Source organism: Numenius arquata, chromosome 7 (assembly GCF_964106895.1).
Source record: "Numenius arquata chromosome 7, bNumArq3.hap1.1, whole genome shotgun sequence".
Classification (NCBI taxonomy): domain Eukaryota; kingdom Metazoa; phylum Chordata; class Aves; order Charadriiformes; family Scolopacidae; genus Numenius; species Numenius arquata.
In genome coordinates, this window is record NC_133582.1 from 33,926,051 (window position 1) to 33,950,309 (window position 24,259).

The 24,259-nt window shown below is 51.4% G+C and overlaps 2 protein-coding genes across 5 annotated transcripts; one reads left to right on the forward strand and one right to left on the reverse strand.

Moving 5' to 3' along the window:
* The first annotated feature begins 1,657 nt into the window (after positions 1-1,657).
* Positions 1,658-6,011, forward strand: GINS1 (GINS complex subunit 1). 3 transcript variants are annotated; one of them, XM_074150731.1, is made up of 7 exons: positions 1,658-1,740; positions 1,828-1,892; positions 1,960-2,055; positions 2,416-2,506; positions 3,021-3,137; positions 4,014-4,088; positions 4,353-6,011. In XM_074150731.1, the coding sequence occupies exons 1-7, from the start codon at positions 1,666-1,668 to the stop codon at positions 4,419-4,421; spliced, it is 588 nt and encodes a 195-aa protein (XP_074006832.1). In that variant the 5' UTR covers positions 1,658-1,665; the 3' UTR covers positions 4,422-6,011. The 3 variants fall into 3 exon arrangements, with proteins under 3 accessions (XP_074006832.1, XP_074006833.1, XP_074006836.1); XM_074150732.1 differs by lacking the exon at positions 3,021-3,137 and having other exon boundaries at positions 1,666-1,740; positions 4,353-4,421; XM_074150735.1 differs by lacking the exons at positions 1,828-1,892; positions 1,960-2,055; positions 2,416-2,506 and having other exon boundaries at positions 1,666-1,740; positions 4,353-4,421.
* A 392-nt stretch (positions 6,012-6,403) lies between these two features.
* LOC141466738 (ninein-like protein) lies at positions 6,404-23,581 on the reverse strand. 2 transcript variants are annotated; one of them, XM_074150814.1, is made up of 10 exons: positions 23,515-23,581; positions 22,110-22,215; positions 20,110-20,246; positions 19,889-20,026; positions 19,476-19,614; positions 18,712-18,822; positions 9,331-9,582; positions 8,081-8,293; positions 7,156-7,272; positions 6,411-7,062 (listed from the first exon to the last, which is right to left on the reverse strand). In XM_074150814.1, the coding sequence occupies exons 3-10, from the start codon at positions 20,217-20,219 to the stop codon at positions 6,874-6,876; spliced, it is 1,269 nt and encodes a 422-aa protein (XP_074006915.1). In that variant the 5' UTR covers positions 20,220-20,246; positions 22,110-22,215; positions 23,515-23,581; the 3' UTR covers positions 6,411-6,873. The 2 variants fall into 2 exon arrangements, with proteins under 2 accessions (XP_074006916.1, XP_074006915.1); XM_074150815.1 differs by lacking the exons at positions 18,712-18,822; positions 19,476-19,614; positions 19,889-20,026; ... (1 more) ...; positions 22,110-22,215; positions 23,515-23,581 and adding exons at positions 10,725-10,794; positions 11,509-11,616; positions 13,121-13,315 and having other exon boundaries at positions 6,404-7,062.
* Positions 23,582-24,259: the final 678 nt, after the last annotated feature.

Genomic DNA, 24,259 nt, shown 5'->3' on the forward strand with positions numbered 1-24,259 from the left:
GAAGGGCTGGGGTAGCACTGGGAGGGAGGAGGCCGTCAGAGAGACAGGTCTGTGCAGCACCCCAGAGAAGAGCACAAAGAGGAATGGCAAAACCAGTTTTGTTACAGGCATCCCTGTAAGAGAGGTGATTCTGCCACTTTGCTCTGGTGAGACCTCACCTGGAGCACTGTGTGCAGGTCTGGAGCCCTCAATATAGAAAGGACATGGACCTGATGGAGCGGGTCCAGAGGAGGGCCACCAAAATGATCAGGGGGCTGGAGCACCTCTCCTATGAGGACAGACTGAGGGAGCTGGGGTTGTTCAGCTTGGAGAAAAGGAGGCTCTGGGGAGACCTCATAGCGGCCTTCCAGTACCTGAGGGGGGCCTACAGGAAGGCTGGGGAAGGTCTGTTTACAAAGGCCTGCAGTGACAGGACGAGGGGCAATGGTTTTAAGCTGGAGAAGGGGAGATTTAGGTTGGATATTAGGAAAAAGTTCTTTACCATGAGGGTGGTAGAACACTGGAACGGGTTGCCCAGGGAGGTGGTTGAGGCCCCTTCCCTTGAGATATTCAAGGTGAAGCTCGACGAGGCCCTGGGCAACCTCGTCTAGTTGGGGGTGTCCCTGCTGACTGCGGGGAGGTCGGACTAGATGGCCTTTGGAGGTCCCTTCCGGCCTGGACCAATCTATGAATCTATGAATCCCCTTTTTCTTTTTAAAGAGGGGGGTAAAAATGCTAATTTTTGCCTTATCCACTCAGGGGCTCTCAGCATGACACCAGAGGGGTCTCCCTGACCTCGTCACTGTTGCTGGAAGGCACCGCCTGGATGTCAGGGGCTGTCGGGAGAGGAAGAGACACCACGGCTTCAGGTGGGCTCCTTGCAGCACCCATCCTGATGCTGGACCTCCTCACTGTAACCCCCCCCATTTCGTTCCCCTCATTTTAACCCACTACATCGTTGGCTCTGCTGGTGCAGCTGGCCTCGCACCAGGTCTTGCTGCAGGGGCGTACAGAGCCCCAGGTGTGCAAGGGGACATCCTCGGGGACAGGGATGGAGACAGGGCTTGCCCGCAGTGGACGTGACCTTGCATGGGGGTAGTCCTGCTCCAAGCCAAAACCCAGCCACAGCGCTCCAATTGCTGCTCCCATCACTCTTGGCCTAGAGGGGTTACCTTGGGATCAGAGGCCAAAAAAAGTCAGAAACAGGAAAAGTGAAAAATCAAAATGAAGCCTGAAGACCGGGGTGGATGAGGAGAGGGGATGAGTTGGGCTCGTCCTGCCCCAGTGCAGGGCCGGCGCTCCCCTCTGCCCAGTCCCGTGGGGGTCTCGCCCGTGGGGCTGGGCGCCGGGATGATGGCAGTGCCGCCCACCCTGAGTGGGACAGGGATGACGGGATCGCTGGGTTCGCTGGTGTAAGGCGCCGGGCCCGGCCGAGGTAAGCCCCCCCGCTCGCGGCCGTCCTCGGCCGGGGACGGGGGGTGCTGCTCCGGCTCTGCCACCCGGGAGACACCGTCCCGCACCGCCAGCAGCGCCGCCGAGACCGGGCTCAACTCGGTGCAGGTAACAGCGGTGGGTGGGGCTCGCGGGAGGCGCGGCCCCGCCCCCCGCGAGGCCCCGCCCCGGCGAGGCCCCGCCCCCTGCCGCCGTTGGCTGTGGGGCGGGCGGTTTTCCCGCGCGCGCGGCGGCATGGCGGGAGAGCGGGCGGTGGAGCTGGTGCGGGAGTTGCACCGCGCTGCCGGCGGGAGCCTGCCGCCCTTCCGTGTGAGCGGGATCGGGACCGGGGGGAGCGGGAGGGGCCCCGGCGGCGGCCGCCGCCGCCGCCTTTGCTGATGGTGCCCGGTGTTGCAGGCGGAGGGGCTGCGGCAGGCTCTGGAGGAGATGCGGGCGCTGTACGAGCGCAACCAGGCGGACGTGTGAGTGTCGCGCCCGGTCCCCCCGCTCCCGCCGCCCCGCGCCTCTGTAACGCGGCTCCTCCTCCAGGTCCGAGGCGAAGTCGGGACGGACGGACCTGATCTTCCTCATCCGCTTTCGGCACTGCTGCCTGCTCCGAAACCAGCGCTGCGTCCTGGCCTACCTGTGAGTGCGGCGGGGGCGGCTCTCCCGGCGCGGCCCCCGAGCCGCAGGGTCCCCGAGCGCTGGGTGCGGGCACTCCCGGCCCGGGCCGCGGGTTCCTGCGGGAGGTGCGGCAGCAGGGTGGCTGTGGGTGCCTCTCTCTGTGTTGATTGTGGGGACTGCCGAACGCCGGCACAAGGAGAAGGCCCTGTATCCTCCCACTCTTTAAAAGCTTTAATTAATGGAAAGGCTAAACATCACATCCTTTAAAGGAACATGGGTGAAGTGCCCCAAAGGTTTTGCTCTCTGCTTTGAGCGAGAGACTTGTTGCCCGGGGAGGTTGCCAGCAAAGATGCTGGGTTTGCCCCGTGTTTCTTCCCCCAGGTATGACCGGTTGCTGCGCATCCGAGCGCTGAGGTGGGAGTACGGCAGTGTCCTGCCGAGCACCATCCAGTTCCACATGTCAGCTGAGGAGGTGAGTCAGCCTTGTCCTGAGCTCTTCCCCTCTTTCCACTTACTCCTCTTGATGGATTTAGTAGAGTCAAAATTGGGTAGGCTCTCTTCCCCCACCATAAACATGACAATGTGCCTTTCTGTAAATACTGATTTATTTATTTATTCATTGTCTGTGGGTGCAATCCCAAATGGATACTGAGTGCAGGTGATGCTTGGCACTTCTAAGGATCAGGTGGTCTTCACTAGGTCAGACTCAGAGCGAGCAGAATGAGGGCTTCACATGCTGCTCTCCTTTGAGAAGCCTCTACAGAGCTGCTGACGTTAGCAGCTCATATCCTGCCCTGGTTCCAAACTGCTCTGCCTCTGGGGCAGTTTTTCCCTTTAGAAGAGCTTGTGTTCACCTTTCACTGGTATGAATGCACTTGGGAATGGTGGTCTGACAGCACAAGGAAACTAGATGTTACTCATCAGGGATCTGTCTTTCAGCATTAGCCCTCCAGCTTTGCCTGAGGGATTGCTGTTAATGTCTGCAGGTGGAGTGGTTCAATCAGTACAAAAAGTCTCTGGCTACCTACATGAGGTCAGTAGGAGGAGAGGAGGGGCTGGACCTTACACAGGACATAAAACCTCCTAAAAGCCTGTACATCGAAGTAAGTGCAAGATTGCTGGTCTCTGTCTGTGAACAAACATTTTGCCTGACCATTGTTTTTGAGAGAATTTCACTCCCATCTCACCGAGCAAAGCCTTCAAGAGCATCAAAGCTTCCACAAGCTTCTACATTTTACTTTTTACTCTCTGCCTGCTAGCATTTTACTCCCTCCGTCTTCTACTGAGGACTCAAACGCTGTTTAAAGATGGCGTTTCTAGTGTGGGCAAGGGGGTGAGTGGTCTGAATCCCAGTGGGGAGTTTTTGCAGCATTTTGCTGAAACTTAACCAACTCTCAGATCAACTAGAAACCTCGTTCCCATGAATTGTTAACTAGTTTTCTTTGTTGTTATTTTAAATGGACTCTGATAGATGAGACTGTAAATTGTTTTACACAATTGCTGCAACAAAGCAAGAGCATGTGAGAAGCCTGCTGCTGCTGAAGCGCTCTGTTCTGATGTTCTCTTCGAAAGAGCGTGTAGTAACAGTCAACCTGCTTCTTAAGGCAGTTTCACTGTTAACAGACAGGCATTTTCTGGTGCACGTGTGGGGAGGTTCTCCTGGAAATGCAGCTGCTGTTCCCCAGACCCTGTCTCTTGTGCTGCTCTTCCTCTAGTCTCTGTGGAAGGCTGGGCTGGGCTGCTTGCTGGTGCTTCTTGCTCCATGCAAAGGCAGGAAGAGAACATGTCAGGTAGAGCCCATTGTCTGTGGCATCGGTCCTGTTCTGCATTTCCAGGTCTGCTCTGTTTTGAGGCTCCGGCAGGCAGGCAGGAACGTGTCCATACATACAGTTCTGGGACATGTGTTGTAAGTCAGCAGTGATGTCGAGTGTTTTCTGTGGGAGATCTGGTGATCTGAGAGCTGCCTTTCCGCTTTGCAGGTGCGGTGTTTAAGAGACTATGGTGAATTTGAGATCGATGATGGTACCACCATCCTGTTGAAGAAGAATAGCCAGGTACCTGTGAAAAGAGCGTGGTCCATTCTCTTCCTTCCCTTTCACTCCCATGATACCCCCCTGCTTATCACAGCTTTGCAGCACGTCGCGGCTCTCTGCACACACTGCAAGCTGCCTGGGTGTTCCAGGGCTGCAGTTCAGCTCTGCCTGCTCCGGTGCCACGATGCAGCAGGCATACGGCACAACACACAGAGCTGGCTGTGTGCAGCAAGGAATCCAGTCTGCCTGGGTTTTAAGGAAAGTTTGTCTTTTGTTTCCGTGCAGCACTTCTTACCCCGCTGGAAATGCGAGCAGTTAATCAGACAAGGAGTCCTTGAGCACATTTTGTCATAAGTGTGCAGGACAGGAGGGACAACTCTTGCTTGGTGGCCTGCCCATAACAGGGACTGAGCTCTGGTGTGTGCAGGACTTCAGACATCTCAGCATTTCTGCAGCAGGCACCCTGCCACTCCTCTTAAAGGCCTTTGGTACCTGACATGAAGATCAGCCCTGAGTTTATAAAGTATGCAATCCACGTTGGCCAGCTCTTCACGACCGAAGGGTGCCTACTGGTAATGTGGCGAGCCTGGGAATCTGGCATAGTGGTGGTGGGGGAGGGGGGAAAGGGTATTATCCAAGCTGCAGCTGCAAGCAGGTTTTGTGAGTGCATTTTTGTTTGGAGCAGTTTTTTATTCACACTGCATGTGGGAGTAAGAGACTGACCGTCTGGGCTCCGGAAACCAGAAGAGTTTCATGGCTGCAAAATAAAGAACTGCTTCAGCCTTCTATTTAGTGTTTTTCAAAAGTTAACATTGTGTTTGTTAAACACGCTGAGGTGGCCTTCTGGTGCAACCCATCCTGACCCTGCGGGGTGATGCTCAACCGGTTACTTAGGTGTCTCGGTAGAGCTGCTCCTCCAGTGTCAGATAAGGCTGCATGAACTCCTTTCTACGATCAGACATGAAGCCTTGTCTCCCATCAGAAGCCTATAAATGTTGTTTCTTAAGGTGCTGAGTTGAATGAGCACTGCAGTCTGGGCAATGGGCCTGGCCAAGGTTTCTCCCAGGGTGCTTGGACTGTGCCTCTGTCCCTCTATGAAGAGTCTCCTTTCCCAGTCTGCAGGGCATAGGGACTACCTGGCGTAGGGAGGGGAAAGGGTGCAGAGGGTTTGAAGGATTCCAGTTAGCACAAAACCAGAGCAAGGCTGAAGAGCTGCTCTCCCTGTCTGGTTTTCTTAGTGGAGCTGCTCATTATTGAGTAGTGGCTGAGAGACAACGCTTCTAAAAACATGTCAGGTTTGCCTTGTCCCCATCTCTGACAGGAGCCAAAAAGCAAATACGTTGGGGAAGAATACAGGCACAGGATCAATGCCTGGGTTGCTGCCCCAGCCAAGGAATCTCCCTGAACTAGCCCGCACCCTCTGTTGGGGCTTCCCCCCCTTGCAATAGCCCTGCTTCCCTCATGGCCCTTGTAAGCAGGGCTGCCCCCCCAAGGCAAAGAGGAGTCTCAGCTGTCATTCCCCCAGGACAGAAAAAGCACACCTAGATCAAGGAGGCCTCCTCAGTCATAGCCTCCAGCCATCTCTTTTCACTGTCCCAGGGCCAGGTCACCCCTCTGCCCTGGCAGGCTGGGAATGAGTTCTAGCTCACAGCCAATTTATCCCCTTTTGTTCTTGAACCAACAACAGCTTGAGCTATTTTTAAGCCCTCTTCTTTGTATTGACTTTGTCCAGCCTCTGCTTTGCTACAGTTGGGCTTGTCTAGTCTCTCTCATACAGTAGTCGCTATAGCCCCCAAAATCCTAGGGATCCTTTCTCAGCTAGTGGTAACCACAGCCTCCACATAAAAACCTGCGCAGAGCAAGGCAGGGGCACAGTGATAACGATGCACCTTCCATGAGGGTAATGCCTCGGGCAGATCAATAAATTTGGTATTTGTTGATGTGAATGCTTGGCTTTGTAGCCTTTTAGTCAACTTATTTTGGCAAGAGCAGGACTCACTGCCAGTGTGTGAAGGCCAATAAGGAATGCAAAATGACAGTTCACTTACCATGTCCCCTGGTCTCCTTTGAAGTGCAGCACTGAGCAGGGGTCACCAACACTGCCCCAAGCCTTGGAGACTCAAATTGAAAGAAGGCTCTTCCCTCAGCCTCTCTGTCCTGCTCACCACAGAGGCAACAATCTGGTAGCCTCTGGTAGCCAACAGTCAAGTTGGTTTGGTTCCTAGGCTCAGGCTTTAGGAGTGCCATAGTCTCCTAGAGCCCAAGAGGAGCTGTAGGGAATAAGAGTTCAGCAACGGTTGCAGGAGGCTGCTGAAATACAGAGCAGACGAGATGGTAGGAGGTACTGTAATATTGCAAACATTTTAATGCCACAACATGACTTTCCTGCTCAGAGTGAGCCAGATAGAGTAACCTGTAAGCCCTCCTGCCCTGGCTTTCCAGCCATAACAGCGTGACCCCAACAGCCACCCTCCACAGAGAGGGAGTATCCACACCACCACCTACAGTGCAGGCAGCTCCTGTGGGATGGCTGCTGTGAGAAAGACCTGACTTAAAACAGCACACTCTGCCTCTGAGACAGGCACCAAAGCTGGTGCTTTCAGTTCAGCTATCCACAGGACCAATTTCCTTAAAGGACTCTGTCTGGTTTCTTTGTTTTCTACTTTCTACCCAGGAAAATCCTGGCAAGACCAGGGAGGACAAGGCTGATTTCCCAACCTATCCATACATCCCCTTTCGCACTTAACAAACCCGGGCCAGGGCCAGGGCCAGGGCCAGGGCCAAGGCTGCCGCAGCAAGTGCCCCATCACCCACTCAGAGATGCTGGTGTGATTTTTCCAATGAGCTGCTTCAGGGCTGAGGCCTGCTCCTCCAACAGCTGGTTCTTCTCCTCAGTGCTCTTCTGCTTCAGCTCAGCTGCCTGCAGGGCCATTGCAAACCCCCTGTTCTCCTCACGGAGGTCTTTGATCAGCAGTTTGTTCCTGGAGAGCTGGGCCTACAGCAGGGACAGAAGGCTTAAGGTTCAGCATTCCCACACAGGGGTGCCAGCCAGGCAGGGACACACAACATTAACCCCTCTTGCACTCACCTGCGCGTCCTTGAGCTGAGCTGCCCTCTCTGCCAGCACAGCTTCTGCACTCCTCAGATTACGCTCCAGCCCCTCTGCCTGCTCCACAGCTGCCTGCAGCAGACGCTCATGTTCCTCCTGCAGTGGGCAACAAAGCCTAACATTGGGCTATCCCAGCACTCACCTGGCCCCTGGCAATCCTGGACCATGCATTTCCCCAGGGCCCCGCTCACAAACCTTCCCACTGCCTGAGGGAGAGCATGGAGGCATCAGAGGAGGGGATGCAGGATTCAAAGAGCGGCATCTAGACAAGTGTCTAAAGCAGTACAAGTGGTTTTAAGACAAGGCACAGGTTTCCCAGCAATGTTTTCTATAAAAACAAGCCAGTGACCTCCCCTCTCTCAGTCATGTCCAGAAAAACCCAGGGAGAGACATAGTTTCCTTGGATGTAGTTTTTGTGTCTGCTCAGTTTAATTCCTTAGGTTATAATTTGCTCCAATTTTGCCCAGCTTACTTCAACCGAATCAGTGTCCTGAAACAAAGGACAAACACACGAAAATCCAACACCTTGGTGTGCAGTACCTTACAGATAAAACCACCCCACTCTATGCAGGCTACATCTCCACGTAGGGGGCTCGAACCTTCTTTCCCTAGCCTGATCCAACAGAGTTCTCCCTGGATAACTCCTGCTCCTCTAGGCACAAGATGGTCTGGGGTAGGTGGATGAGAGTGGGGAGGGATCCTGTTTGAGTGCAGGGCAGAGACTGGGTTCATGGGGAATGAAAACTGCAGCTGAATTTGAAGATCAAGTGCATTTTCCACACGGGTTCCTGATATATAGCATCTTCCACCCAAACCTCTTGTGGCTTCAGCCACAGCTGCCTTCCAGGCTGGCAGTGCTCCCTCCCCAGTACCCTTGACTGAGTTCCCGCAATTCCCTGCTTACCTGGGTCCTGACCAGCTGCCTGCACATCTGCTCAGCCTGCCAGTGGAGGTTTTCCTGGAGCTGCTGAGCCTTGCACCGTTCCTCTCTCAGGCTGTTTTGCAGCTGCTCAAGCTGTTTCTTTGGCACCATATTGCTCATCTGGGCCTTAGCCTGCTGTAACTGCAGAGCGTGCTGAGTCTGGACCAAGCTCAGGCTTGCTTTGGCTTCTAAGAGCTGCAATACAGAAAGGCTGGTTACAGCTTTGTGCCGTCAATGGGACAGGCCCAGGGTGTGCTGCAGGCGAGAGGGCTAGGAAGCACCCTCAACCCCTGCCTTGGCTCTCACACCAGCATGGCCAAAGAGCAGCAGGACCACAGGAGTGGTGCTTGCTGGGCAGCCTACAAAGCCAGGGATGGAGAACACAGAGCCGCAGAAGAAACAGTGACCCCTTGCTGAGACATGCTCCCTTTGCTCAGCAGTGAGGAGCAGGAGTTGCTGGAGGGATCCTCTGAGAGGGTGTCCTAGCACAAAGGGCCACAATGGAAGAAGGCAGAGGGGTCTGCTTGCCTGGGTTTGTTCTGATACATCCCAGGCAAGCTGGGCTTCAAGGCAAGCTGGACTGTACTACGTGTCTTCCGCTTGCTGCCACCAGCAAAGGACAAGCATGGTACTAGGAAGCAGGTCTGGTCCAGCTTTGTCCTACAGCTACCTAGGGGTGGCTGGCATGGGCAAGCTGTACTCTCACAAGCTAGTCTCTGAGCCTGTCCTGAGGTTAGAAGGCAGGAGAGGACTATTAATACACTTTGAGGTTTCTCACATCAGCTTTCCTCTGTCTTAATGGTCCTTGTTCCCCTGCTCTGATCACCTCATTTCCCTCCCCTCAGACATGGCCTGCCTGGCCCCTGTCATGTCTGGCCAGCCACTACCTGATCCTGCCTCTCCTCAAGCTCCTCTCAGCCGAGCCATGGGGAACCACAGCTCCTGGCACTCCTGTGTGAGCCGCCTCCACTCTGCCTCCATCTCTTCTGCCCAGCTAGCCTGCACAGGACAAGGACACAGGGGTTACCACAGAGCCAGCTGTGAGCAAAGACCCATCCCGAGCTGCACCTGAATTGGCCTCAGACATATCTAAGTGGGAGGGCAAGTCCCCCACACAGAGGAAGAGGACAGTCTATTCTGCCTGGGGAAGGTGTCCGATACAGCCCCGAGCAGGGCAATACCAATACCACAGGCACCACTCAGCAGCCTGCCACCAAATGAATGATACCCACCTTCTCCTGCAATGTCTTGAGCTGCTGTTGGAGCAGCTCCATCTCCATCCAACATGCTGCATGCTGCTGGTGGTGCTCCAGCCTTACTGCTGCCTCTGCTCCTTGAGGCCACTCAGTCTCCGCAAGCTTCTGACTCTGCCACTGGGAAGTGCCACGGCCAGCACCATGGCTGGCCTTGTACTCACTGAGTTCATGGCCCAGCTGACACATCTTGACATTCAGGTCAGAGACGTCCCCCTTGCTCTTCTCACTCTGGAAAAGGTTGAGAAAAAAACTAATTCATGCACAGAGGCCTGGGGTGGGAAGAGAGGAAACAGAGACTTAACCTGTCCCACGCTGTCCTTGCTGACTTCCCACCCAGGAACACTGCTGTCGCTGCAGGGCCTTGCAGGCACTCAGGACAAGTGAGTGCCCTCATTTCCCAGCCTGACCAAAGCCCCGTGGCCGAGTTCAAGCAGAGAATTCCCAGGTAAGGAAACCCACACAGATAATTAGCCCTGGAAGAGGTCACTAGGGAAAGCCAGGGAGGAGGTGACTGGGGTCTGGCTGTACAGATGTGTAACAGAAATATTAAGATTGGTAAGAATACAGTATGAATGGAAATGTGTCTGTGCACATGTGAAAGTACCAGATGAAAGAGCAAAGTAAGGGCTACATGAGCAGTCTGCATCAACACTAAAGGGTACCATCCCTCAGATGTTGCTCCTAGGACACTGTCTGCAGCAGTAATGCTGAGCAAGGTGCAGTTTCTGGCCCATTCTCTGACCAGACTATAGCACAGATAACACGTCAGGAGAAAGCCTGCACCTAACAGCAGGGCAGCAACACAACCCACACCTCTGCTAGCCTCCCAGGAAAATGGGCAACCAACACAGCTTTCCACCAAAGGAGGAAAAGGAAACAGTGGGCAGCAGGTTTGTGGCTGAAGGTTAATGGAAGCTGAAGCCAGCAAGGGACAGCAAAGGCCACTCTGCTGCAGCTGATGGCCCCAAAGAGTACAAAAGACATGTTCAAAACCCAGGTTGTGGTTCCCAGTCATGAGGAGTTCCAGGAACAGGGTGAGGAACTAAGAGCCTCATCTATGTTGTGCACAAGCAATCCTGGCCAGGCCATGTCCAAGGGCTTGTGAGCATGCAGCTTTGAGACTGGGAGTAAGCAAAATTCCCAGAAGAAAGAGTGCAAGTATGTAAGACAAACTCATTAGAGATTTTGTAGTAAGATGTTCCCTTCAGTAAGACCTTCACTGGCTTTTGTCGCACAATTTTTCCCTACTTGAAAGCTGGACTGGGTTTGAATTTGAAACAAACATTCTTGTTCTTCTCTATAAACATGTGCAGTTTCTGTCCTAAATCCTTCAGCCAAGAGCCAGTCCGCTAGCATTAACGACTCCTCACCGATGCTGTTAACTCTGCTATTTCAGCCAGCTCCTCCACCTTCTCTCTGCCCAACTTGTTCACGTGTTTCCTGTTGGGGAGAGGGATATGATCAGCTTTAGGCCAGAGAGCAGCAAACCATGGTCCCCCAGAGAAGGGACCCATTTCAGGGAGCCAAACATCTGGTTTTGGCCTGCAACATGAAGGAAAGCCATGCCAAAAAAGAGAGTATGGTCATGAACTGACTCAGGAGAGGGTCAGGTGTCTCTGCCCCAACAGGTGACTCAACCCAGCCCAGGGCAGACAGCTGGGGACATCCAAAGTCCTGCAACATTGTCAGGGCCCGAAAAATCAGGGGATAAAGAACAGTGGGAGAGCCAGTTTAGCAGACTTAGGACCATCTGCACCAGAAACCTGGCTCTCCTTGGATTTATTACTCAGTGGGGGACCCCAGTACCTATCTCAAGCTTCCTAAGGCAGCAGCAGGCCGCTCACCAAAAGGTTTGTGCAGCAAAGAAGCCCATCCTTTCCTCCTTTGGCATACCCATCCCCACAGCCTTCCCCAAACCTGGCTCTGGACCCCATGCTCTGGCCTGCCCAAGCCTCTGGCTGGCCAAGCCTGCCCCAGCACTGGCTGCTTTTGCATGGAGTGAAGGGTGTGAGAGTGCTGGCTTGCTCAGAAACAACAAAACAAAGGGCAGGTTGAGCCAGCTGAAATATGGTTAATGTACCCGAGTGGCTGTTCCTTTTACAATCATTAGCTATCCACCCATTTGCCAGCCTCCCATAGCTGCTCCTCTCTTACTCATCATGTCTGCTGCTCTTCTCCTTTGCTAGCCTCAGCTCTTGTTGGAGTCTCTGAAGTTGACTTTTCATCAAACTGTTCTCCTCCAGCAGCCGGCACAGCTCTCCCCTGCGGGGAGAGACAGCAGAGTGAGAAAACCATGCAAAAGCCTGGTTTGCTTTTGGCATCCTATGCTGGCTCCCTGCTCTATTCCCATTTCATTTGCAAGGACAGCAAGAACTAAAGAAATCTGAGAAACAACCATCCAATAAATCAGGCAAACCATGTGGGCACGATCAAGAGACATTGGTAGAGAAGGAGCAGGTCTTCAAGGGAAGGGAAATAAAGAGGAATAAGGACAAATAGCATCAGACCCTGAAGTTGTGTGGCATCCAGCTGGCTGCAATTACTTTGCAGGCCTGCCAAGGAGTGGGAACACACCGAGACTTCATTACAGGATAACCAGGTGGTGAGCCCAACCCTTCAACTGCAAGAGAGCCATGTTTGGAGAAGTCAGCTTGCTTGTGAGACCTCTGTGATTTTACAGTGCTGGACACAACAGCTATGACCCCAAATCCAAGGTAGCCTTTCTGCCTCATTATCTGTCCACTTCTACTGGTACTCCCAGTCTCCCATGAGGCCATGAACACTGGCACTTGTGGGAAGGAAGCTCAGTCTTGTATTAAACAGACAGTCCAATCCAACAGCTACTGCTAAAACCCAGGTCCATCCTGGCAGGGAGAACAGCATTGCAGTTTGTGGCACTGCATGTGGGAGGCAGAGCAGCTGAGTGTGGAAGTTCCTCTCTTCTCTAAGCAAGCAAGCAAAAGGACAGGCTGTGTGGCGTTTGCTCCCCCTGCTTGGCAGGGCACTCCTCACAGCAGCTGCTTTCTGAGTCAGTTTTACATCAGGATTCACATGCTGTGCTTCCTGTGGCATCTCAAACACCTATGTACAGCTGTACAAGGCAGAGGAGATGAGTCCGTAGTCAGTCACAGCCAAGTTAGCACATCCCAGCTCTCTGACCACACTCCCACGGTTATTAAGACATGTGGAGGACAGCAAGACAGAACATAGCTGCTGTTAGAGTGTCAAGAGAGAACATAGCTGCTGTTAAGAGTGTCTTGGACCATCATGTTGTTAAGCAGACTTGTATTTCACAAAGCACCTGCTTTTTTTTGCAGTAGCATCACTGTGTTAGTTCTGCAAACTGCCTCTGCACTCAAATCTGCCACTCTCTTGAGCTCTGGGTTCATTTTGAAGCTAGTGCACGACATCTTTGAGCTGCACCAGCTCTAGTTTCACCATGTTTCTTTCCCTCTCCAGCTCCATTTTGACAGCCTGAATGTCATGTTTCCTCCTATGCTGCTGTGCCACTCTGTCTCCCAGGGCTTTTTTTTTTCCTCTTCTTGCCCTCCAGGACAGAAAGAGAATGGTACCAGACCTCAGGCTCTTTCTGTTCCTGCACTGTGTCCTCAGCTCTTCTCCCTCCTGGTCCAGCTGCTGCCCTAGATAGTAAATGTCTTTGGTGTGCTGTTGTCCCACCCTGGCCTGCTCCATCTCAAACCCCTCCTCCAGCACCAGGCTCCACACACATTTTTGCTCTTTCAGACTATCAATTACAGCCCAGTACTTTGCAAATGTTTCTTCCAACTCTCTTTTCTGGTCTTCCATCTTGCGCATCTCAGCCTTGAAGCCCTCCTCACTGTTCTTCCTTTCTCTCTCAAAGTTTCTCCTCATCAACTCGATTTCCTTCTCATAATAGTTTGTCTGTTGGGAGGAGACAGGATTTGGATATTAGCACCATGCTCCTGAGAGGTCCCCTCTCCTACAATAGCTCTGACTCAGATTGATCTATTGGTCCCCCTCCACAGGGGACACTCTACAGACAGTTCTGGTCCCTACTGAACTTAGGGCAATAACCAGTCTCGTGCAGCAGCCTCTAACAAGTAAATATCGTTGGTCCCAGCTCTTCCTAGCAAGCAGCACAATTCTCCCCTTTCTCCTTGTCTGCAAGGAACCTCAGAGAGAAGGGACAGGCCAGGGCATCATCTGCCACTGCTCCTCATAGCCTTTACCCCTGTCCCGGTTTCAGCTGGAACAGAGTTAATTTTCTTCCTAGTAGCTGCTGTGTTTTGGATTTAGTATGAGAGTAATGTTGATAACATATTGTTTTAGTTGTTGCTAAGTAATGCTTGTATTAAGTCATGGACTTTTTCAGCTTCCCATAGAAACTGAGAGGGAGCACGGACAGGACAAGCTGGCCGAAGGAATATTCCATACCATAGATGTCATGCTCAGTATTTAAATGTGGGTTGGCCAGGGGGCAGGAATCTGCAATCCCTGTGCAGGAATGGCCGGGCAATCTATCATTGGGTGGTGAGCAACTGTATTGCATCACAACTTTATATCCTACTTGAGGGGGGTGTAATGAGTGAACGGCTGCGTGGTCATGGTTGCCAGCTGGGTTTTAACCATGACAAGCCTGCAGATTAGTCCCTTATCCAAAATGTGATGGCGAGTAGCTGCTGTTCCCCATGGCTCTCTTGTAAACACTAGAAACTCCAGGATTTGAGCTGTGAAGCAAGCTGAAGATCTGCAAGCAGCTTAGTGCTCCTTGAACTGTTTGTCACCTGTGTGGCAGTTTAGGATTTACTCTTGCAGTGCTGCAATAGAAACACAGCAAGCACCCCCAACCTCTCAGTTCAGCAGCTAAAGGTGGAGTGAAGGTGGAAACTGAGGCCTCTCACATAAGCACTTACTGCTGTCTAAAGGGAGGGCTGGGCTCACAATGTCACCTTAGGGCAAGCATGTTAAAAGTGCGCTGCAAGGCCAGTGAGACAGGGCTCTGATATCCCCCAGTCCCTCAGGAGACACCTGGCTGCTTCTCCTCCTGGTCCTGTCACCGGTTTTACTGTGACAGCAACACTGAGTAGCTCTGGTTCCCTGTAAGGAGCAAAACCCACACAAACATGTTGCAAGGTGACAGAGATTTCCACAAAGCCTCTGCCAGCCAGTGAGGGCTCCAAACCCTCCTACCAGCTAAGATGGGCTGGGGAAGCACAGGCAATAACGCCAGCAGAGAGACGAGGTACCACCCTGCTTCCCAGCCTGAACTCTCCAGCAACCCTCCTGGAGCAAATGCCCCATCAGCGATGCTGTAGCAGGGTGCTTACCAGGCAGTTGTGCCAAGAGGTCAGGACATCTCCCCCCACACCTCTCACCTTGGTTTCTAGCTGCACCTTCAGATCCCACAGCTGCTCTTGGAGCTGCTCCATTAAGAGTGACATCTTCATGCACGCAGAAGCAGGAACCAGAGGGCTGGGAGAGTGGCACACTGGCAGAGAGGAGCCCTGTGAGGACAGGCCTACAAGACAGGGCAGGTCTGGCTGTCCTGATCAGGATGGCTGCAGCTTCTTTGAGTCAAGTTCATACAACCCCAAAAGATGGAGATCTCCATCTATCTGGCAATCAGTCCCAGCACTGCATCACCTCGCTGGGCCAGAAGTTTCTTCCTAATGCTCAACCTGAATCCCCCAACCCACATTTTGGGGCTACTTCCTCTTTATTGTATTGTGTTTCCTCAACATCCTCAACAGTGAAAAACTACCTGTTCATTCCCAATTGCCTAGTCCACAGGTCACCATCACCAGCTCTTGAGTTGGAAGAGCCTCCTTCCCTCCATCTCCCTCCTCCTCACCACCCATCACCCCCTTCTTCCCTCCCATGGCTGTCCAGTGCCAGAACTGGCAGCAGCAGCTCAGGCACAACAACCCATCCCACACTCCCATGGAAACTCCAATCCAGAGGGAACCTTCTTCTTGCTGAGAAGATGGACAGGCACCAAACCCTGCCGCATTTTTACCTCCTGCTGGCAGCCCTCTCTCAGCCCTGCTCTCCTGTAGCTGGAGACGCAGCCTTTCCAGCTCCCTCCACAGCACTCCATTCTGGTCCCACAGCACCTGAAGCAGAGACTGGTCACGATGTGGCTACAAAGCTCCCCAGGGCTGCAGGGGGCCAAGCACCCACAACTCCCAGCACCCATGTGTATTCAGGGTCCTTTGCAGCATGAAGAGCAGAGCCGTCTCATCAGCACAGTCACAGAATAGAGCAGGGGGATTTTCTTCCATCCCAAACAGGTGGAGATGAGAGGTTTTGGAAGAGCCAGAGAAGAAATACAAGCCAAGATTACTGTGACCACTATTACAAGACCATCATTAGACATTGTAAAGCATGAAGAGCCACAAGCAACTGATCCTGCATGCAAAAGCACACAACACCAGGGGTTTTTGCAAGCACCTCAGAGAGCTGGACCTCCTCAGACCTCTCCTGACCTAAACAAAACCATTGCTAGTGACCAAAACACAAGAAACATTGTGATCTCAGTAAAATCCGTTACACAGCCCAGACGTTTGCATTCACATTCTCAAGACACTCCTGTGGGAACCTGGGCTAGCCAACAAGCACTACTGTACGCAGACAAAGCAACAGCAGGATTTACGGTGAAGTAAGTCCCAAAGGGCTCTGGAAGGGAACATCTCTAGGTTGCAGAAGGAATAAAGTGAGGCGAGAAGGTGCTGATCCGATGGGAAACAGAGCACAAGGCAGGCCCTGTAGCCTGCTTTGCACAAACACCTTCAGATGCCAGCACAGGAGTTTATCCTGTCTCAGTGCCAACATTAGCCTTCAGAAAGGAGTCCCATGGGTGAACACCACACTATAAGCCATCACATCAGTTCAATGACACACTTCCACGAGGGTGTCTGGAGCTGGGCAATCGCACCCTCCACCCCATACTGGAAGCAGCAGCATACAAGGCATCCTGCCTCCCTCTGGACTGTCCGCTTTGAGAAAACATCAAATTATATCCCATATGCTGCCACCCAGGAAACTGACGGGCTGCAATAGACTATGAACTACGATACTTCCAAAGATCCCAATAAATAAATATTATTGAGCAGATCTAGACAAATGCAAGCCCAGTTTGTTTAATCTCCGTTCTAAACAAGAGAGCAGAGGAAGAAAGGGGCTGACAGAATTCAACAAGGGTAAAGGATAAACTTGAGTGCGTGCCTTCACAGAGGCAGATGAAGCCTGAAGGGAGAGCCTCACCATCCATCAACATTCTCATGGACAATTCTGGGGCTGCTCAATGGGAGGAAAAATTGCAGCACCGAGCATTTTCAACCCTCTGGTGCCACCTGGACCAATGCTGCACTGGATAGTGCTCCAGCACATTTGCCTTTAATTACAGCTTCAAGAAGGGCTGTCTGCTGCATCCGTGAAAAAGCTTTGCTGAAAATGCAAATTTCAGCCACTGCTGGGGGGATTTGATGTCTCTGCTCAGTGGTATTCCCCAGTCACACACAGCACTTGGAAACAAATAGACAATGCAGTAAGCACAGGACTCAGGAGCCAAGGCACAGAGCACCCAGCAGCCCACAACATGCAAGATACACAAGTCACTTAAAAACAAGAAAAGAGAAACAGAAGATGTGCTCACGTCCCAGAGAGCCCAAAACTCTGGGCAGGAGCACAGCACACTGCAGGACAACACACCCAACACCAATACCTAGAACTCACAAACACCAGGTACCTGGACAGGCTTACCTTGACTCTCTAGCAGAGTCCAGCAGCAACAAGTTTTGTAGGGGTTGTTAAAGTGGGGCAAGAAGGAGGAAGGGAAAAACAAAAAGATAGAAGAATTTAGCTGATAACATGCTTTCCAAAGGAGAGCAGCTTTTTCCTTGCGTTTGAGAAGAAATGCAATGGAGCCCAGTGTGTTGCTACATGGTTTCCAAACAAAATGTCCTGTGGCTACAGGGTGGCAAGAAAGGAGGAATTTATGACCCACCCTACTCCCCCCGCCAGTATCCCAGCAAGGGAATCAACCCATGGAGGGCTGCAGGAGCAAGGAGACAGGCTGCTTTGCTAAGGGCACAGCTGTGTCCTGCCTCCTGCCAAAGGATTCTGAGCAAGGCAAGAGGGATCCCTCTCCTGTGCTCTGATCAGGGCTGCCTCCTTCCTCTACCCCAGGCCAAAGTGCCCAACAGGTGTGCCAGTGAGAGATGTATTTTCACAACAGTATTGCTGGAGAGCTGCCCATCCGTACCTGGCACTGCTGCTCGTACTCCAGGACAATCTCTGCAAAGCGCTCATTCTGATTCGGGAGGTCTGGGCTGTGGGGCTCCACCTGGCCCAGCTGCACAAGCACAGGGAAACACTTCTCATCAAAGGAATTATCACCTCTCCAAATGGAGAGGCAAAAGCTCTACTAAATCACTGGAGTCATAGAATCATAGAATGGTTAGAGTTGGAAGGGACCTTAAAGATCATCGAGTTCCAACCCCCCTGCCATGGGCAGGGACACCTCCACTAGACCAGGTTGCTCAAAGCCCCATCCAGCCTGGCCTTAAACACTTCCAGGGAGGGGACAGCCACAACTTCCCTGGGCAACCTGTTCCAGTGCTTCACCACCCTCACAGTAAAGAATTTCCTCCTAATAGCTAATCTAAATCTCCCCTCTTCCAATTTAAAACCATTACCCCTTGTCCTGTCGCTACACTTCCTGACAAAGAGTCCCTCTCCGGCTCTCCTGCAGGCTCCCTTCAGATATTGGAAGGCTGCTATGAGGTCTCCCTGGAGCCTCTTCTCCAGGCTGAACAACCCCAGCTCTCTCAGCCTGAATGGTACTATAGCCATAGATTCAATGAAGGGTTGTATGGTGGGATGGGTCAGATGCAGAAAGAAGAAGAAAAACATTTTTCTTCATGTGTGAAGGCACATGAACTACAGGCAGGCTAGCCTTCCCAAACTGGCTAACAAGATCACAGGCTCATTTCCTTCCTCAGATCCATTTTACCAGGTGCCTCACTGGAGCGGAAGGGACTAAAACTAACCCTTTACTTCAATACTTGTGACAAAGAATGTTTTTTTTTTCCTGGAAAACAAGCACTAAAGTTCTCACTTAAGACTACAGATTTGTAGAATTTTCTACAATTGCAAACTTTCCTCATCTTTTTTTTTTTTTCCAAACTTTGAAAGGCCTAAACTAAAAGCCAGTATTTTTTTCTTTCCAGATTGTCACTAATGTGCAGAAGCATTCAAATAGGGAGAGACCATAAAAACTGATCCAAAATAAGTAAGATTTCCTAGAAAAGGGTCAATCTTTTGATGACTTCTTGAGAAGTTCCTATTTAACCACAGCAGAGAAAGAAAGGCTACCTTGTCCTTCACAACGTGGTTGAGTTCTTTCTGCAGCTCCAACACCAGCTTCTCAGAGGCCGCCAGTTTCTCAGCCATCTCTCTGACCCTGTTCTGCAGCTGTGTGCTCTCCTGCAGACAAAAGGAAGAAGATTGTTTTGATGTTGCAGGTGCTCACATCTCAGGATGGATTCATCAGCCACGGGCCTTCAGCAGGCAGCTGTAACACAACTGGCACGAGTCTGCGGAACACTGCACAGCTTGCAGGAGACGCTGCTTTGGACAGCACGCTGCTGATACACACCACATGAGCTGGGGTTTGGCTCATCTGTCCAAAGGACAGACATAGGAGTGGATTTTGCAGAAGACAGCCCCACAGGCTCATCTCTACCTCTGCTTTACAAAACCATGGTTTCCCTCAAACCCAACAAAGACAGTAAGTCCTAAGCTATCTCTGTTTGTACTACACTGAACAGCATGGGAAAATCCCAGGCATGTAGACACCATCGTCTCTGCTTTGGCATGGTCCCTGGCACAATTTTAGCCTCAGCCATGAGGTGTTCAGGTGTTACCAAGGGCCAAGCCATTCCCTACAAATAACAGGGGCATTTAATAATGTCATGGCAAGGAAACAAGTTCTGCATTTAATTCAATAGTATGGATGTGGCTGATGAATTTTTCTCTCCTATCCTTCCCAGCAACACAAACCACCCATCTTTGTCACCACCTTTGCTTTGCCTCCTCTGAAGAAGTGAAGATGTTTCACCCAGGGCAGTTTTACTTACCTTCATTGCATGGTTCAGTCTCCCTTGCAGGCTGGCCTCTTTGTCCTGGAGGAACCGTGTATCAGTCTCCAGCTTCACTTGGTGATTGACTGCTTGCTGCAAAAGCAGCTCTTTTGCCTCTATTTCTGCCTGAACATCCCTGGGGAAAAAAAGTAACATGCTTGGGGCACCCAAAGTGTGTTCTTAGATGGCCACAAGGTCCAGACACCCTCAGCATGCACAAGGCAGGAGATGAGAGTTTGGTTGGAGGAATGTGGGGACAGTACTGAGGTGGTTCTTCAGGGACTTCTCTGCCACTGACACAACAGCAAAACAAGTGGGAGATTCATTAAGGGAGACTGGACAGGAGGGAGAGGCTCTGGGCACCCACAGGAATACCATTTTCCCTGCCCCACCAAGAGGACCTCTCCTACTTGAGCTTGCTCTGGGTGTGCTCGAGAGCGACGTACTGCTCCTCCAACTCCCTGCCAAGCCGCAGGCAGCATGTCTCCGCTTTCTCCAAGTCCAGCCTTGCCTTGTCCCTCTCCAAGGCGATCTGTCTCACCTGCATCCTGCAGGCACAGTGACCAGTGCATTAGGAGACATCTCAAGCACCCCACAGAAGGGCCCTCCTCACAGGGAGCAGCACCCTTACCTGAGGCACTGCAGTTTGTATCCGTAAGAGGTGATGGCTGCATGCTGAAGCCCACTCCTGGAGACCATGAGTGTGTTGTCCAAAGCTGCAGGCAGCTCTGCTGGGCTCATCTGCTCCTCTGTGCTCCTACTCAGCCTCTGCAAGGACAGCACAGACTGAAATCGCTTTCTCCCTCTTCTAACAGTGCCAACAGCAATTCTGTTGTTACCTCATCTGATCACCTTCCAGCCTTTCAGAGGGATCCACCCCCATCTCACAGATCACATCCACCCCCCATCTTTCCCAGCCTTGGGGTGGCCACACCCTGCCAGCCCATCATGAACCTGACTGCAAGTGCTTCTTCCACCCCGGACAGCTGCTTGCTGAAAGACCTTGCTGCTCACTTCACCCACCACCATCAGACCAGGCAGCACCACAGACCTTGAGAATCTCCTCTAAGTTCTTCCAGAACTCAGATGGCAATGACAAGTTCAGGCTTGGCAAATCTAGTGCCATTGCTGATGCTAGAGAAGAGATGTGGGCCCAAGCAGCTCGTCCAGAAGGACGGGCTGCTTCCCTGCGCACTCTCCTCTGCTGCTGAGGAAAAAAGCAGCGGAAGTAAATCAGTGGGGCAAAACTGGCAGAGAAAAACTGACAACTTTTGATACTGAAAGGAAACTCCAGGGCCCCCATCAATGATGTTCTAAAAACAATCGCAAGCTGCCAGGAGGGAGATGTCCTGAGCTGCCCTTAAGGCCGCCAGAAGGAGCAGGATGACAGGCACAGACCATGGACTTTAGTCTCCCTACTAACCCACAAAAATTCAGTATTCATAGAAAGACAAATGTGGAAATTTATATAGCATCAAAGGGTCTCGTGAAAACTGTTACATGGGGACTGCCAGCCAATGTTTTGTTTGATCTAAAAGCTAAAATTGGGTTGAGGTCAGCTTCAAAAGTAAACAAGATTCAGCCAAGCTGAACCAAAAAGCAGAACCCAGAAAGCTGATACACAATTGGTAACATCTCCAAGAGCAGCAATGTTATACCAGGTAAGGAGGAAGCCTATCCTCAGAGAACTGTTACCTCAAAGTCTTATGCCAAAAGAACCTGGAACCATTCTTTTTTTTCTTTTTTTTTTTTTGAGCTGTTTTGCTCAGGATCCTGGATGGAGCTGTCCTGGCTGTCAGGGTAATCAGCTATTCACTTCCACCTTAGTGCATTAGAGCGCAGTTACTTCAAAAACATAAGCATTTGCAAATGCCTTGCCAGTCCTTGGAATTAGAAGCACTAAGGAGAAAGAAGTATTTTACATCAAACAAAGAAAACGTGGATGAAGCTTGCTCCATGCACTAAAAAAGGGACAACATGAGTCACAAGAGATGCAGAGATGTCAATGCTTCTGAAGTAAGTGAACCGGGGTGATCTTTCCCCTCTGCTAGGATAAGCATCCCTCTCCCTCCTCTACAAAGATGAGGCTTGACAGCTCTCTGTTGTTCCATTTTACCATCCCACTCCACCTGCACAGGGTTTGCTCCTACTCAGGCAGCTCCCAAGGGAGCCTTTTGATCACCATGCAGTGTGCGAAGTCCAGACCATACCCCAAAACTGACTGACAAGTGGAAAACTCTCCCCAAGTAACCACCCTCAGATGCCCAACTAATGTCTATTAGATCACTCCCTTGTGAAACAAAACATCTTGGCCTGAATTGTTCTCAGTAGAACCCATTATTTAGACTCCTCTTGTGTGGGGAAACAGAGAAACCTTTCTAAGTGTGTTGGCTGGATTTGCTGCTGGATTCCCTGCAGGACATTGTAGAAAAATCAAACACAAATGTACTGTCCTGTACGGGGAACTGGCAATGGCTTATGGTTTCTTATCCAAAAGTAACGGAAATCACCTCAAAGGAGCTGCAGATCAAGGCCATAAAACAGGATTCTTCTTACAAAGAAATATTTCTGCCTTTCAGCTCACCTCATGAAGTACTGACAGTCTTGGCTCTTTGAGAGATGTTGACATACCTTGGAAAAAGGTGATCATGAGGCTGAACAAGCCAAACTGCAACTCCTCAAAGCTCACCCTTCCATCTCCATCCTTCTCCAGATTAGTGAATAAATCTGTGAGTTCCTAAAAAATGAGTACAAAAGAAGAGAAACTCACAAACTACAGAAACACAGCTCAGAACATCCAAACAACTTCTTAAAATAAATCCCATCTTTTTTACAGGGCAAATGGAACACAATTAAAAAACTATTTTTGAAAACTAACGCTGCTCTATTACCATGCATACATAAAGAAACAAAGTCTCCCCACAAAGTCTGAAATGTGAGCCCCAGTAGTGAACGCTGACAGCTATAAAACCCACTTGATCACAGCTCCAGTTTGGGGAGAGAAGGGGGATTAAGGCCGCACGCCTACTCTGGACCCTGAAGAGATACGGTTGCCCTGTAATTTCATTTTGGAAATGGCAGGCTATTCACAGAAACACACAGCAAAAGCACAAAATACAATGGGAACAAGCTGCAAACAAGGGAAACCTCGACTGGTCATAAGGAAAAAATTCTTCCTCCTGAGGGCACTGCAGCCCTGGGACGGGCCCAGAGAAGCTGTAGGGTCTCCACCCTGGGAGATACTCAAACCTAGACTGGACAAGCCCTGAGCAACTTGGTCTAGCTTGAAGGGCAGTCCTGCTGTAAGGACAATAAGCCCAGATGCCTGCAGAGCCCCCTTCCCACCTAACCCTGCTTCGGTCAGGCACTACAGACCAGCTCCTCTCCAGGGGAAGCCATCTGTGTCCCCATGGAAATGCAGCCGTGCTGGGGTACATCAGCTCAGGATCAGTGCCTGCAGTCTAGGAGAGGCACAGCTTGCTTTAGACAGTCATTTCTTTTGACCCTACAGATTCACTGCCCAGAACTCACTGCCCATGCCTCTCAACAAACCAGCTCCCGGCCTTTCCCTGCTTACCTCCTTCCTCAGCTCCTTCAGCCAAACGCTAGCTAAGGAAAGCCTTAGCTCCTGTGCCTACCTCCTTGGAGAGGGCCCGGACTTAAGCCTCAGCCGTGTCCCAGGAGGGGCCAGGCACCCACAGAAGCTGCAGGCTAGGTCAGGCTTCCAGATGAAAACACAGCATACATCAGCCATCCTAAAAACAGCCTCTCTACACCTATTTGTGAAACAATACTGTGAGGACTGAGGCCCCTGTATCTGCATTCGCTCCTGTAAGAACAATGGAAGAGCACAGCCAATGTCACTGACACAACAAGGATGACAGAGATCAAGCAGCCTGTCACAAACTCAATCCCAGGCATGTGAGCACTATGCTATCCCCATATATTCCCCTGCAAATCCCAGTGGACCTGAACCACATCCTCTCCTGGTGGCTTGCCAATATATTACATATAGGGAGGAGGGAGGCCATCATACCTTGTACCTCCAGTGCCACATTCACAAGAGGTTTATCACATTCAGCTCTTTGTTTGCCTTCAGACTCTGCAGTAAGAAAAATGAGGAAAGATCATCAGTCACAGTCTGCTCCAGGACAGGGGTCACACATCCCAAACCTGCCAGCTCGGCTTAAACCCACAGCTCCTGACACAGCTGCTCACAACCACAATGGGAACAACCCATGTAAAGCACTCAGCCTGACTCACGCAGGCACCCTCAGACACGCTGGGACTGGAAATGTTTGTGGTTTTGTAACAACTTCATTTTACCACGTCAAGCAGTTTAGCTCAGGACTCAGAGTGTCCCACCAAGCAGGACAGGGCCTTTTCCCTCAAAAGTTTAAGGGTTTGTTGAGAAATCAGCCAAGTATCCAGGGTACCCATGGCGGGAGGACAGTTAAATCTGCCCTCTGTTCAAGGATGAACACTGTAAGAGGAAGAAGAAAAGGGAAAAAGATGGAATATACAAATCCTGCTGAAATCCCAGATGGGAATGGAGGTGCAGCATGCCCATATACAAACCCTTGGCACAAAAAGCAAACCCAGATATCCATCTAAGCGATGTGGTCTGAGAGCAAGCCCATCCTCTCCCTGCAAATAGCCCGGGGTGTTCCTGGGTTTAGACAGTGGCCTTTTACATGGGCAGCACAGGCTGTACCTGTAGACAGGTTTTTCCAAGGGGCACACATCACTATACAACCACGGATCAGGGCCCATCCACCTTA